The following is a 14,873-nucleotide window of genomic DNA, read 5'->3' as shown; positions in this document are numbered from 1 at the left end:
GCTTTGGAACACCCTGACAGTTTTATTGTTACTTCTGAGAGTTTATCCATGGTGATTAACATTAATACCATTAAAACAGAAAGTGTCTGTGAGCTTGTGTTCCCAGGGGATCGGGAAGGGTGAGCTGTGAGGACCGACTCTCTTCTGCCACCAATTTCCTGGGAGAGAGAATAGAAAAGAATAAGGAAACTACTGTATTTAGAAATAACAAAATGCCGGACTCCGCACCATGTATTTTCTATATCTTATCTCTTTTAGCCCTGAACAACTACCTATGAGGATGGTCCCCATTGTGCGGTGGGGAAGCCGAGTCCTTTACCCAGCTCGCTTAAGCTAGGAAGCGATTTAACAGCAGAGAACTTATGGAAATGTCCTCCTGTTCATTTCAATCCCCATGTACCTGGCAAAGCACTTGCAGTTTACCCAATAGGCAGCCACCCATTTTCTAATACAAGTTAATAAATGAATGAATGAATGGATGATGGATGGAGTGAGTCAGATAAGGTGTATGAGTTTCATATGCAGCTGTAACAAGTGACCACAAACTTGGTGGCTTAAAAGAACACGAATGTATTATCTTACAGTTCTGGACATCGAAGTCCAACACGGGCCTCGCTAGGAAAACTCAAGATGTCAACTGTAGGGGAGAATCCATTTCGTTGCCTTATCCATCCTCCTGAAGCTGCCTACATTCCGAGGCTCGTGACCCCTTCCTCCATCTTCAAAGCTGATGATTCCATCACTCCTACCCCCCTACCCCCGCTTCCTTCATCGAATCTCCCTCTGATTCCCATTCCTCTTCTACCTCCCTCTTCCACTTTTAAAGACCTTGTTATCAATCTCTGATTAGCAGCCTTAGTTCCATCTGCAACCTTATTTCTCCTTTACCATGTCACCTAACAGATTCACAGCCTCTGGGGATTAGGACATGAACATCTTTGCCGGGGGCATTATTTTGTCTACCACAAAAAGCTTCATTAAACGTGTGAAATCTATTTTGTCTGTCTCAGTAGAGAAGTAATTCTTTTCTGAGACTGTGGAACATGGTTTGTTTGGTTCCTTGGATATTTAACCATGCACACACCACCTGGAAGCATCTCTTTGCTTTTTCCTTGCTTTGTAACCTGCAAACTCTCTCCGCACATGCCAGGTTCAGTAAGTACCCGTTGAGGAAATGAAAGAATGAAATGAATGAGCTGTTGTTTAAAACTATATTAATTTGGTCTAAAGGACACGGGAGACATTTTGATCTAAGATGGTAAAATTTGAGCATTAAAAAGAATAATGGCTGTAGTCGATTGAAACCCACCAAATATATACAATTTCATAGTGATTCTACGCAGAGGCATGGGGTCTTCCTAGATTCAGCTCAACATTTGCACTCTTCAGACTCCCATAGGCCACACTTGACCCCTTCTATGTAACTCGAGGGCAGGAACACAGTGTACGTGTCCACTGTGAGGGCAGCATTAGACAGTCTTCTGTGGGTGCCCTTGCCTCAGGTCACACTGCAACCTATAGCTGTCCAGGAGGTATTTTCTCCCCAAGTCACACAGCTCTAGTGCAAGGAGGTTCAGTCTACATCAGGCAGCTATGGGAGCCTTCCTGGCTTAAACGCTTCATACCCCAGAGTTGCCAGCATCTTTTGTAATAACTCGCGGGCATGGCTTCCAGCGTTTCCACAAGGGACATGCCCAGGTCCAAGAATGACCTCACTCGGGAAAGTTCAAAGCACAGTGTCTGCTTCCCTGTTAGGGATTTATGGTTCATTTACAGGTCCTCCCATCCAGATGTAATTTACCAATCAGGTTTCATTTTTCATGACATTTGATGTTCTTGTCCTTCTGAGGTTTTCAGGTAAAAGCCAAAGCTCAGATTCTCAGGAATTTGGAAAAAGTTTTATTAACCTTTTGCTCTCATACCTAAACAAGCAAATAAACCAACGAACAAACAGACCCCAACTCATTTGTCACCATGGGAGGTTGCGATGACACCAGCTCTTTAACTAGCAAAGAATCAAACATCTATCATAATTATAAGCTTTATGTCAGAGTAACTGCATTATTGAGGAGAGAAAGTTCTTTGTGAAGAATTACAGCTTAAAAAAGTACAGAAGAAATGATAGAATTAGAAAGTGTGATTTTTCAACCCCTGGTGATATCATGGATCTAGGTAACAATTACAGTGTATACTAAAACCATTAGGTGAAAGGTAGATAGGGAATTTCATAATATAGGGATCATGCTGGAACCAGTTGAACTTGTGATCCATCTTAGTATTTACCCATTGTATGATCCTACAGGAAGCACACGGTATTACTTATGGTACATTTAAAAAAAACAAATTTAATCTGACTCTAATCAAGACCTTAGATCTAACTAGTGGTTTGTGGAAATACAAGGGATAGAGGAACAATGACACCCTTTGGAAGCAATCAGCCAAGTCCAGAATGTGGGACGTTCTGCAGGATGAATGACCAGGTTTCCCCAGCAAATCATGGAAGGGAAAATGGAAGGGCAGAGGGCTTCCCTGGTGGCGCAGTGGTTGAGAGTCCGCCTGCCGATGCAGGGGACATGGGTTCGTGCCCCGGTCTGGGAGGATCCCACATGCCGTGGAGTGGCTAGGCCCGTGAGCCATGACCAATGAGCCTGCGCGTCCGGAGCCTGTGCTCCGCAACGGGAGAGGCCACAACAGGGTGAGCCCCGCGTACCGCAAAAAAAAAAAAAAAAAAGGAAAAGGAAGGGCAGAATGATATAGAATAAAGTGGACTTAGTCAACATTGTGGGATTTTGTTTGGTTCTTGAATTAAAGTTTCAACTGTAAAAATTATTTTGGGACACTTGAGGTAGTTTGAATAATGACTGATATTAATTATTCGAATTATTGTTTGACACTTTAAATATGATACGGTTAAATGGTATTGAATATGATAATGACATCAAGGTTAGGCAAAACTGATATACATAAACACATATATACACATATATAGACATACATATGCACGTGTGTGTGTGTGTGTGTGTGTGTGTGTGTATATATATATATATATACAGTTGACAGTTAACGATGCATACTGAGGAAATTAAAGGTAAAATGAAAAATCTGGGGTTTGCTTTAAAATGCTAAGGAAACTTTTTTTTTTTTTTTTTGTGGTACACGGACCTCTCACTGTTGTGGCCTCTCCCGTTGCGGAGCACAGGCTCCGGACGCGCAGGCTCAGCGGCCATGGCTCACGGGCCCAGCCGCTCCGCGGCATGTGGGATCTTCCCCGACCAGGGCACGAAACCGTGTCCCCTGTATCGGCAGGCGGACCCTCAACCACTGCGCCACCAGGGAAGCCCAGCTAAGCAAACTTTGAAGGGAGTAACTAAAACAAGATTGGCAAATATTGACAGTTTTCCAAGTTGAGTAATGATTACATTGGGAGTCTGATTATTCTACCTACTTTAAGTGCCTGAAAATTTCCATAATAAAGTTTTCTTTTTTTTCTTATAAGTTTTTAAATTTTTATTTATTTTATTTATTTATTTTCGGCTGCATTGGGTCTTTGTTGCTGTGCATGGGCTTTCTCTAGTTGTGGTGAGCAGGGGCTACTCTTTGTTGCAGTGCGCGGGCTTCTCATTGCAGTGGCTTCTCTTGTTGCAGAGCATGGGCTCTAGGTGCACGGGCTTCAGTAGTTGTGGCACACGGGCTCAGTAGTTGTGGCTCGCGTGCTCTAGAGTGCAGGCTAAGTAGTTGTGGCCTATGGGCTTAGTTGCTCCGCGGCATGTGGGATCTTCCTGGACCAAGGCTTGAACACATGTCCCCTGCATTGGCAGGCGGATTCTTAACCACTGTGCCACCAGGGAAGCCCCATAATAAGGTTTTCTTAAAACCCTTATATTTTTACAGTCAGATGCCATTTTCTCCTATCAAATTATTAAATATATTTAAACATTTTACAGGGAGGGGTGAAATAAGGATCCTACTGCATTGCTAGGGAACTTCTGGAAAGCAGTTTGGCAGGATGCCCTAAGAGGCTTAAAATATTGCTAGCATTTGACCCAGTGATTCCCTTTGTAGAAATCATACTGAAAAAATCATTGTGAATATCAAAAACTCTTTACAAAGATGTTCACTTCAGGTTATCTTAGACTTTGAATTTTGCAAGTAACCCAAATGTGCACCACTAGAAGAATGGTTAATTGAATCATGGTACACCACATCATGAAGTATTTTGCAACCATCATAAAGGAAACTTTTACAGTGTTTAAATACAACTGGAAGATGCCTGTTACAACATTAATTGAAAACAGGACAAAACTATATGTGCATCTGTGTAAACAATATACATCCGTGGGGAAAATATGTGTAGACAAAAAAAAAACTGGAAGCAAATACAACAAATACCTCCATTGGTTCTGACTGGGTGATAGACCTACTGTGAATGAAGTCTTTTTCTGTGTTTATTTTCCAGATTTTTCTATCATAGACATAGTTTTGTCCTGTGCATCTTGTAATAGTTTTATAAAGGTATAACCAACAAACCATAAAATTCACCCACATTAAGAGTACAGTCTGATATATATGTGTAACTATATATAGCTGTATAACCACCATTACAACATTACAATCAAGTTTTAGAACCTGTGACTCTGTGAAGTATCTCACAAATATTTCTTGAGTAGACTTCATTTTTAGAGCAGTTTTAGATTTACAGAACAATTGAGAAGATAGTACAGAGAGTTCCTACATACCCTGTACATAGTTTCCCCTGTTATTAAAATCTTCTATTACTGTGGTACATTTGTTAAAATTAATGACCCAATACTGATACGTTATTATTAACTAAAGTCCATACTCATTCAGATTTCCCTAGTTTTTACTTAATGTCCTTTTTCTGTTCCAGGATTCAATCCAGGGTATTACATTACATTTACTTGACATATCTATAAATTAATTTTTAATTGGAAAAAAGTAAAATGAACCTAATTTTTCAAATCCTCCAAATATTTAACCATTTTTCTCCTGGTCTTCTTGTTTTTGTTGACTTGTTGCTTGTTGACAAAGACCATGTCTTATATTAATTATATTCCTTGTAGTTTCCAACATGGTACCCTGCAAATTTACTAAATAATATTCTGCTAATTTAGTCACTGTCCTTCAATAACTGGATGGAGCAGAAGAGAGGGAGAAAAGGAAGAGAAGGAAGGAAAAGGAAAAAAGAAAGACCTTACTTTACAAATAAGTTGAAACCTCAGAGCTCTGAGGGACCTTTGGTTTCTGCTGTGATTTTATGTAATGGAATTCTCTTGACCTTTGTGTTTCCCAGGCTGGAAATTGCAACCCTGAATCGGGCAGACTCAGATCTGGAAGCTTGTCGAACCCAAATCAGCAAAGATATCATTGCTCTTCTACTGAAAAATCTGACCAGCAGTGGCCATCTCTCCCCTCAGGTAGAGAGGAGGATGGGTGCTGTTTTCAAAAAGCAATTTCTGTTGCTGGAGAAAGAAATTCAAGACGAGTATGATCGGAAGATGGTGGCCTTGACAGCTGAGTGTGACCTAGAAACAAAAAAGAAGACAGAAAGCCAGTACCAGAGGGAGATGGCAGCAATGGAGGAAGCAGAAGAGGTGCTGAAACGTGTTAGTGAGAGGGTAAGGCAACTTTGAAAGGAAGGCTTTCCTTTGCCTCCCTCCTTCATCATTTATCCATCCATCCATCCATACATACATCTACCTGCCCATTCATCCATCCATCCACCCACCCATCCATTCTCCCCACCTACCACCCTTCCATCTATCTGTCCATGTACTCATCCATCCATCCATTTATTCACTCACCACCCATCCATGCATCCATTCATCCAAACTCCAACCCATCCATCCATCCGCCTACCACCCTTCTATCCACCTGCCCACCTACACTTCCATCCATCCATCCAGAATTCATTTAGAAAGCATTTACTGATCACTACTGTCTAGGCAGTGAAGGTACAGAGAGCACTGAGACATGGTTCTTGCATTTGAGAAGTTCACAGTCTAATGAAGGATTCTCGCATATAACACATGTGAATTCATTCAGCCATGTTGTAATAGAGGTACGTTCACAGTGCTGTGGGGTGTCATGGGACAGGTAGAATGGCTTCATTCACAGAAAAGCATGTCCACAAGAGCACAGCTCAGGGGGGTTGTGATGTCAGTGCACACGTGTGTCCGTCTGGACTGCACCACACTAAGTTCTCTCCAGCACGGGCTCTGGCGTCAGACAAACCTGGACTCATATTCTAGTACACTCCAGCTCAGCTCCGGAAGGCCTTAACTAGCCTCTGTAAGTCTGTGAGTCAAGGCCGAGGGCGCCCCCCTCTCAGAGCAGCTGGAAGAAGTAATGCAGGAAAGGAGCCCCGGGTGTGGGCTGCAGTAGGCTGTCGTGCACAGTGCCCAGTTCTGGGATCTCTGACCTCTCGGCCTTCCCAGGGCTGGTCTCTGTTGATCGGAGATCAGCTCTCATTTTCCTAAGAGAGTGTCAGTTTCCGTCTTGAAAGGAATCACGCCAGAGTTTTTTCCCGGGCGCACCAAATCCAGTCTGATTTCTACCTTCCTCCATGGAAGAGATGGCTGGTTCCCTCTGGTGACTTGAGCCCACATAACCTGTTCTGAAAATTTATCAACCTAGGGAGGTCTAACATCTTAGGAACGAGCTTCTGAACTCCTAACCTCCATTCTGCAGACTGGCAGCCGTGCACAGAAATCCTCTGGGAGAGAGTAGAGAGCTCTCAGGGTGACAGCGCCTGGCTCTCAGATGGTCGGTCACCTGTGGTCAGACTACGGGCTGGGCACTAAAGCAGAGAGGTGCAATTCACACTGTCTCACCCCCAGCCACTCCCCTGCAGCTGCGGTCCCCTCGCCTCAACACACATCTCATTTCAGGGTGTGGCTTATTTTCTGTTTGGCTCCTGTATGGATTTCCTGTAGCTGCTGTAACAAATGACCACAGACTTCATGGCTTAAAACAAAAGAAATTTATTCTCTCACAGTTCTGGAGGCCAGAAGTCCAAAATCAAGGTGTCAGCCAGGCATGGCCCTTCTGAAATCTCTTGGGAAGAATCCTTCCTTGCCTCTGCCAGCTTCTGGTGGCTCCAAGCATTCCTTAGCTTGTGGCTGCATCCCTCCAATCTTTTTTTTTTCTTCGGTACGCGGGCTTCTCATTGTTGTGGCCTCTCTCGTTGCGGAGCACAGGCTCTGGACGCGCAGGCTCAGCGGCCATGGCTCACGGGCCCAGCCGCTCCGCGGCATGTGGGATCTTCCCGGACCGGGGCACGAAGCCACGTCCCCTGCATCAGCAGGCGGACTCTCAACCACTGCGCCACCAGGGAAGCCCCATCCCTCCAATCTTGACCTTGGTCTTCACATGGCCCCATGACCCTGTCACCTCCACTTCTGTCTCTTTTAAGGACACTCATCTTTTGATTTAGGACCTAGCTAAATGATCCTGTATTATTATCTGCAAAGACCCTTATTCTGAATAAGGTCATGTTCATAGGTTCTGGGATTACGATGTGGATGTATCTTTTTGGAGAGGGGGCAACGTTCAGCCCACCACTGTTCCCCTGGCTGACCGTGCTCTCTGATTTCCATCCATGATTGCACAGGTCGGCACTGTGTTTCCTTGAGTCCAGCACTTTAAAAGAATGTGTTAAACACACTGTTCACTGCTTCAGCCCCAAACAGTCTCATTCTCTCTCTCTCTCTTATTTCCTCAATTTGTTATATATTTTTTTCTGATAAAAATAATACGCATTCAATGGGGGAGACTTGGAAAGTACTCAGAAGCAGAGGTCGGCAAACTGGGACCTACAAGTCCAATCCTGCCCGGCCTGTTTTTCCTGGCCCTTGAGTTGAGAATGGTTTTTACATTTTTAAAGGATTGTAAAAAGTAAAAACAAAAAAATATGTGACAGAACCCTGATGTGTCCTGCAAAGCCTAAAATATTTATCTGGCCTTTACTGAAAGTCTGCCAACTCCAGCTCCAAAGCATAAAAGGAAAAACCCAGAAAAAAATGGAAACACATTCCACCAGTCAACAGTAGACAAACATTCATTCAGCCTGTTTGTTGAGTTCCTGCTGTGTGTCTGAGCCTGGAGACGCCACTATGCTAAGGGGACCCCATCTGTGCAAGTCATTCCATCTTAGAGTGACTTTGTCATCTATTCATTTATTGTAGTATTCTTTAAATAAAATGCATGAAAATATTTTGGCCATATTATTCCTCCAAGAATTAGATTTTGTTTTGTTTTTTTAAAAAAAAAAACTAAATGAGGAGGATCAGTTTTTTTGAGTAACGTTTAGAAATTCCAGTAATTAGTATAGCGATGAAATCTGTTCACATTTAAACATCTATATGATCCCGTGCAGTCTGTAAAGCGTTTCTGCATGGAGAAGCTCTTAAGGGTAGTGGCAAATATAGACTCTGAAGGCAGGTGGCTTCGGTTTAGATCTCACTTTCTTCCTCCAGAAGGTGCCTTGTTCAGGCTCCTTGGGTCTCGGTTTCCCCATCCTTAAACTGGGCGTAATAATGATGCCTGTCATATAGGACTGTCAATACTTGTATAGTCCTTAGACCGATGCTTGGCAGTGTCAGCCCTGTTCTATCCAGTTTCATTATTTAGTGTAATCTTTAAAGAAGCCCATGACATAAAACAGTCAGGATGTGAAATCTTTCCAGTTCAAGTTGGAGAAACAGAAGCCCAGAGGGGAAGTGTCTTGCCCAGCTTCCTGCAAGCAGCCACTGGCCGTTCAGCGTGTGTACTTTGTAGGGGGACCCTCTTCCAGATCCACGTGCTTCCCAGCTACTTGGAGAAGAGGCAGCAGCAGCGCATCCTGCCCTGAGCTGCCGGAGGTTTCCTAACTCCTTTGAGTGTGTCTTAAAGGAAAAGATGCCTTAAGGGCAAGAACTCTTAACACTGGAACCATCTCTGGGGGTTTTATTTCTATAAAACATTTTCACAATTTGTCCAGCTTGCTAAATTGAGTACAGGGAGTGTCATTTAGTACAGTCATAATTTCCTGACGCGATTTCACATTTTTGATGGCCTAGAGTCAGCGCGATGAGCAGTTGTCAGAACAGCCTGGCACAGGCCTGCGATTCTCGAGCCAGGATCGAAGTACCCTATCCTGATCCAGGCCTCCCAATCTCTCCATGCAAGTTGCTTTTTTAGGCCTTTTAAGCCGAAGGATAAACATGCCTCATTTCTCTGAGAAGTCTATTTTAGTGGAAAGTTCAATAGGGAGTTGGGGGTGAGTGACCATTATTTTAATGTACCTTTAAAAATGCACATTTGTTGCCAATATTTAAAATATAAAATTTTGGATAGAAAATCCAGACTTTCAGCTTCTCTTAAAAAAAATGGAAAGATATGGCCACACCAGGTGCGTAGTCCTGCAAAGCCCCCTTTGGTGGGCTGAGCAGTGGCTGACCCTGTAAGCAGGGCTTGCTCTCTCTACTTTACCCCAGTCCCCAATGCCCCCTAGTACAGTGCTTCCCAGGCTACCTCACATGACCTCCCCTGCTTGGCAGGCCTCCGTGGTGTCCCCTGTTTTAGGATTTAGTCTTCTCATCTGTGCCACAGAAGGATTGAACTAGAGCAGGGGATGAACACATTTCTGTGGGTCTCTGGACCCCCTTAGGAGGGCAGTATACATGGAAATGGGGGGGACTCCCACCAAAAGTTATTTTAAGGAGCATTTCACTATGACACAAACACATTTCCTCATGCCTTATTCTTCAGAAATACTATTCTAAGCAAGGACAGATAATTACGTTTTAGGATTTGCACGCGCGCACTCAAGCACGTGTGTATGCGTGTGTGTGTGTGCGCATGCACGTGTGCTGTGTGCTTGCTTTTTGTCCTGGCTGTGAGGAGTTAAATGGATTTCACCCCTGTTTCATTCCTATTAATTAAAATAAATTGAGGTTTGGAGCTTGTCGAATTGCATACTGTCAAAATAGAAGGTCACTTTCATGGATGAATGGACCTACCTGGGCACCAGCTACTCCCCTGGTAGCAGAGCATCCCTGTGCTGCCCAGAACCAGGGGCCCAACACCCTCATTGTGGGTGACTTGCATTCTGTAATTTAGATCAAGTCAGCTGTGAATAACTACTTCTCTCCAGAAGAGAAGACCCCTTCAACTTTGCCACATAATAATCTGACCATTGGAGTGACAGTCCCATCATATTCAAAGTTTATGTCCACACTCAGAGGGAGGGAATTTCTGTGACGTCTTACACCGGGGGCCAGGAATCTTGGGGGCTTCTTAGAATTCTGCCTCTGCACGTGGAATGACTAAGACACCCTCCTGCGGCATGAGTCTTTTGAGGTAATGGGAGTGCAGATGCATCAGGAACTTAGTGAAGGCGTGTCACCCTCCTGCTGCCCTCCCTCTGGACCACATAAAGTGGAGGCATCCCAGGAGCCACTTCCTACCTCCCCTTTGCCTCCCTTTTAACACAAAGGTTATCAGCTTGGGCCTGATTGCTCGTATTTTTTTCTTCATCTAAGTTAAGGATGAAAGATGATGGAAATAAGCTTGAGAGCCTAACAGCACAGTCCATTGATGTTTCCATTTTGCGGGCTATTTTCAGGCAGTTTGATTTGAAAATTTCCACTCTTGTGAATTTTTTTCTTTGAGATGGTTCTGGAAAACGTTAAGATAACAGGGAGGACAGGTTACAACAGCATTTCCCAGAGTTTAGCAGCTTCCTCATGGCAAATTTGGGATTCAGTGTGTGTGTATGCCTGTGTGTATACATGTGTGTGTTCCATGTGGGTGTGCACACACATGCTTGTGTGTGCATGTGCACATGCGTGCTCTGTATTTGTATTGCTGTGTGTGCCTGTATCTTTGTGCATGTGTGTGCACTGTTTGTTGCTGTGCGCATTTATATGCACTGTGCATGTGTATGTGTGCACATGTGTGTTGGTGGTGCATGTCTGTGTGCGGAGCGTATGTGTATGTGCCTGTGCACGTGCATGCATGTGTGTGCGTGTATGTGCATTACTGCTGTGTGCATTGATATGCACTGTGTGCGTGTTGGTGGTGCATGTATGTGTCCTCTGTACACGTGTGTGCATATGCACGTGCATGTACGTGTGCCTGTATGTGCATTATTGCTGGGTGCATTTATATGCACATGTGTGTTGGTGCATGTATGTATGCTGTGTGTGCGTGCATGTATGTACATGTGCACGTGCATGCATGTGTGTGCTCACATGTTGTACACATGTGCCTGTGCATGCCTGACCAGTGTGTCACCTCCCACGTGCCCCGCTCTTCTCCACAGTCCGCTATCGAATGCAGCAGCCTCCTGCGGACCCTCCATGGCCTAGAACAGGAGCACCTGAGGAGGTCCCTCGCTCTGCAGCAGGAGGAAGACTTTGCCAAGGCCCACAGGCAGCTGGCCATTTTCCAGAGGAATGAACTGCACAGTATCTTTTTTACCCAGATAAAAAGTGCTATTTTCAAAGGGGAACTGAAGCCAGAGGCAGCGAAAATGCTGCTGCAAGATTACTCTAAAATACAGGTAATGCCTCAAATGAGGCTCTCTCTGATGGAGGAGTCATTTTCCTGAACTGTTTCAGTAAATTTCTCCTCTTTCTGAGCTAAGTCCTGTCTCTTTTGTGCTGGGTTCCAGTGAACTAATGCTGTCTTCCTTCGACCTCTTGATGCAGCGGCTGAGTTTCCAATAAGCAGGGCAAATGGGGGCTTGAAGCACAGACCTTAGACTCAGGCTCACCTGGACTTGCATTCCAGTGCCACTACCCATCAGCTCTGTGAATTTAAGCAAATTGCCTAACTTCTCTGAGACTCAGTTGCCTCACCTGTAAAATGAGGGTAATAGAGTCCCCACACTAAAAGGGGCATGATGGAGATTTCATGATCTAATTCATGGAAAGCCAGTGCTTGGCACAGTATATGTTCAATATATATAGTGGTTAAAAATATAAATATATATGTGCATACACGTATGTATGGCGGTGTATGCCTAGGGTTTATGTTCTCTGTCTCGATATTCTTGGGTGAATTTGTGGGTGTTTTTGCATGTAAGTTTGAGTGTGAGTGTCATTAACCCAGACTGAATAAATTCCTAGATGACTGTGAAAATAGTTTATGAGACTGTCACTATTTTTGTGAGGCCTGCCTGAGGCATTTTACCTGTGCCTGTCCACACAGTGCATCACTGGTGTGCAATAACGCACCAGATTTCTGGTCCTGGCACAGGCCTCGTGAGTGAGAGCTGCAACAGATCAGGGCTGTCCCACGAGGAGACCAGGCGGCTCTCGTGAGCCTTTTGGAAAGAGAGGACCACCGTCAGAAAGCACTGGGCACCTTGGCATGAAGAGAGCCGGCCAGCCTCTCCGTTTTGCTCTTGGTTTTTCCCAGTAAAACTTTAGGAGAGTAAATAAAGTCCTGGGTAGGTATTCAGACCCCACAGCATCACTTAGGGATTAACAGATTTTGCTGTCGGTTTGCCCGCTCCTCGTGATAAGCTGTGGCTGACTCTCCATGTTGGAAAGAACACGTGTTATTGTTAATAATACTGGGGACAAAAAAGTAACAGCCCTGGTGACAGTCCCAAGGCACAGACAGATTAGGATTTGAGGATCCCGACTGAGCTTCCCGACGTCAAGGGCTCAGGTCAGCTGACTCACGTGATCCAGCTCCGTAGAGGATAGAACTGTCACCACAGTGTTCCTGCTGTATTGATTCTGCTGCCAGGAGCTCTCAGAGAGAAGCTGGCGTTTGGCCACATCCCACCGACCATTCTGCTTTTCACTGTCAGGAGAGTGCAAATCCTCAGGTGTTGGACCTGGAGAGATTATAGCTTTTGTGTGGAAAGAAAAACATCATACGTTTCTTATTGAACAAAATGTTGAACTTCCGGGTAACCCACTGCATGGACAGTATTTCCCCAGATGGAAAAAAGACAGCAGAGCCAGTCAGTGGGATAGTACACTGAGGCTGATGTTTTAATTACCATGGGTTTAATTACTGCTGGTCTAATTATTATGCTACTGGTTGAAGCTGGATTTGGGAGACAGCCTATTATGAAGTTAAAACACAGGCCCTGGAATTAGATGGCTGAGTTCAAATCCCTGCTCAGTCATTTACCAGCTGTGTGATATGGACTCAGTTTCCTCATCTGTGAAATGGGAATAATAGTATCCTGTCCCTAAATTAAGTTACAAAAGACAAGAAATGCTCTGGGTCCAATGCCAGGCCCAGCAAAAACACCCAGTATATGCAAGACTATTATTATCTCTCTTGTGTTGCTTGGGTTCTTACGCATTTTGTACATTATAAGAACTTTGTGCTACTCTGTGACCAGGCTCATCTCATGTCCTCCATGAGAGTAGGAGTTCTGGGGTCAGAGCCGGTGGCTAATTTATCCCAGAACTTCAGCACCTGTCCTGGTGCTGTGTTTGGGGAGCGCCACAGGTGTGACTGTGCGCGTGGGTGAAGGATGCCTGAGAGAAATTTATATTCCATTTCTAGGGAAGCAAAGTGAGTTGTTTTGATAACTCTTTACCATCTGGGTCTCAAATGCACTTTTCAAAGCCCTCATTTCTTCTGAGCCTTTGTTCGAGGCAGGGACATTTAAGGCGTTAATCCCAGGGCTTCTATCCCCGTGTATTTTCTTCAGAAAGGAAATGTAATATTTTAACTGACTAGAAAGAATTTTCTTTAAATTTTATTTAAGCATACTTTCTTGATTTTTTTTTTTTAAACAGGACAATGTAGAAGAGCTAATGGACTTTTTCCAGGCTAGTAAGAGATACCATCTCAGTAAAAGATTTGGCCACAGGGAGTATCTGGTCCAGAACATACAGTCATCAGAGACCCGTGTGCAGGGCCTGCTTAGCACTGCTTCTGCTCAGCTGACCCTCCTTATCCAGAAACACGAGAGGTAAAACCCCCAAACCACCCAAAATGATGCAGACAAACAGCCTTGCCCCAACGTTCCTCATCAAAGACCATCTACTTCTGTTCATTCAGCGCATGCACTGGCTGCTCCTGACTTATTTCTTTAGAATTCTCTAGTTGGAAGAATCCTTTGCATTACAGAATTTTTAAAACATACCCAATAGTCAAGACAACCATACAGTGAGGTGACGTGTGCCCATCATCAGCTTCAGTAGGTACCAGCTTGTGGGCAATCTTGATGTAGCTATACATCCCTGCCCTGAGTTATTTTAAAGCAAATCCCCAACATTTCATAGAGAAATCAATGGTGGAGGCTTTCATGAACTGTGTGATGGGATAGCCCACTTCTCCTTGAGCTCTAGGACACCGCTGGCTCTTGCATTCACCTTTGTTTTTCTTTTTTTTTGGGGGGGGGAGTTTGTTTTTATTTTTGTATTTTTTTTTAATTGAAGTATAGTTCACTTAGTTTCAGGTGTACAGCACAGTGATTCAGTTATACATACATGTATATATCTATTCTTTATCACATTCTTTTCCCTTATAAGTTATTACAAAATATTCAGTATAGTTCCCTGTGCTATACAGTAGGTCCTGGTTGGTTATCTATTTTATATATAGTAGTGTGTATCTGCTAATCCCAAATTCCTAATTTATCCCTCCATGCCTTTCCCCTTTGGCAACCGTAAGTTTGTTTTCTACGTCTGTGAGTCTGTTTTGTAAATAAGTTCATTTGTATCATATTTTAGCTTCCACATATAAGTGATATCATATGGTATTTGTCTTTCTCTGTCTGACTTTCTTCACTTAGTATGATAATCTCTAGGTCCATCCATGTTGCCGCAAATGGCATTATTTCATTCTTTTTTATGGCTGAACAATATTCCATTACATATATATATATATATATA

The 14,873-nt window shown here is 43.9% G+C and overlaps 1 protein-coding gene across 1 annotated transcript in view; it reads left to right on the top strand.

Moving 5' to 3' along the window:
* EVC2 (EvC ciliary complex subunit 2) overlaps window positions 1–14,873 on the top strand; it is a 140,569-nt gene that overhangs the window by 67,863 nt on the left and 57,833 nt on the right. Inside the window, exons 10-12 of the mRNA XM_060148525.1 lie at window positions 5,312–5,636; window positions 11,324–11,563; window positions 13,773–13,948. Of these exons, the coding sequence (XP_060004508.1) occupies window positions 5,312–5,636; window positions 11,324–11,563; window positions 13,773–13,948 (741 nt within the window). The remainder of the gene's footprint in view (window positions 1–5,311; window positions 5,637–11,323; window positions 11,564–13,772; window positions 13,949–14,873) is intronic.

Source organism: Lagenorhynchus albirostris, chromosome 4 (assembly GCF_949774975.1).
Source record: "Lagenorhynchus albirostris chromosome 4, mLagAlb1.1, whole genome shotgun sequence".
In the NCBI taxonomy this organism is placed as follows: domain Eukaryota; kingdom Metazoa; phylum Chordata; class Mammalia; order Artiodactyla; family Delphinidae; genus Lagenorhynchus; species Lagenorhynchus albirostris.
Note: the sequence above shows the minus strand (reverse complement) of the source record. Positions and strands in the feature narration are given on the sequence as shown.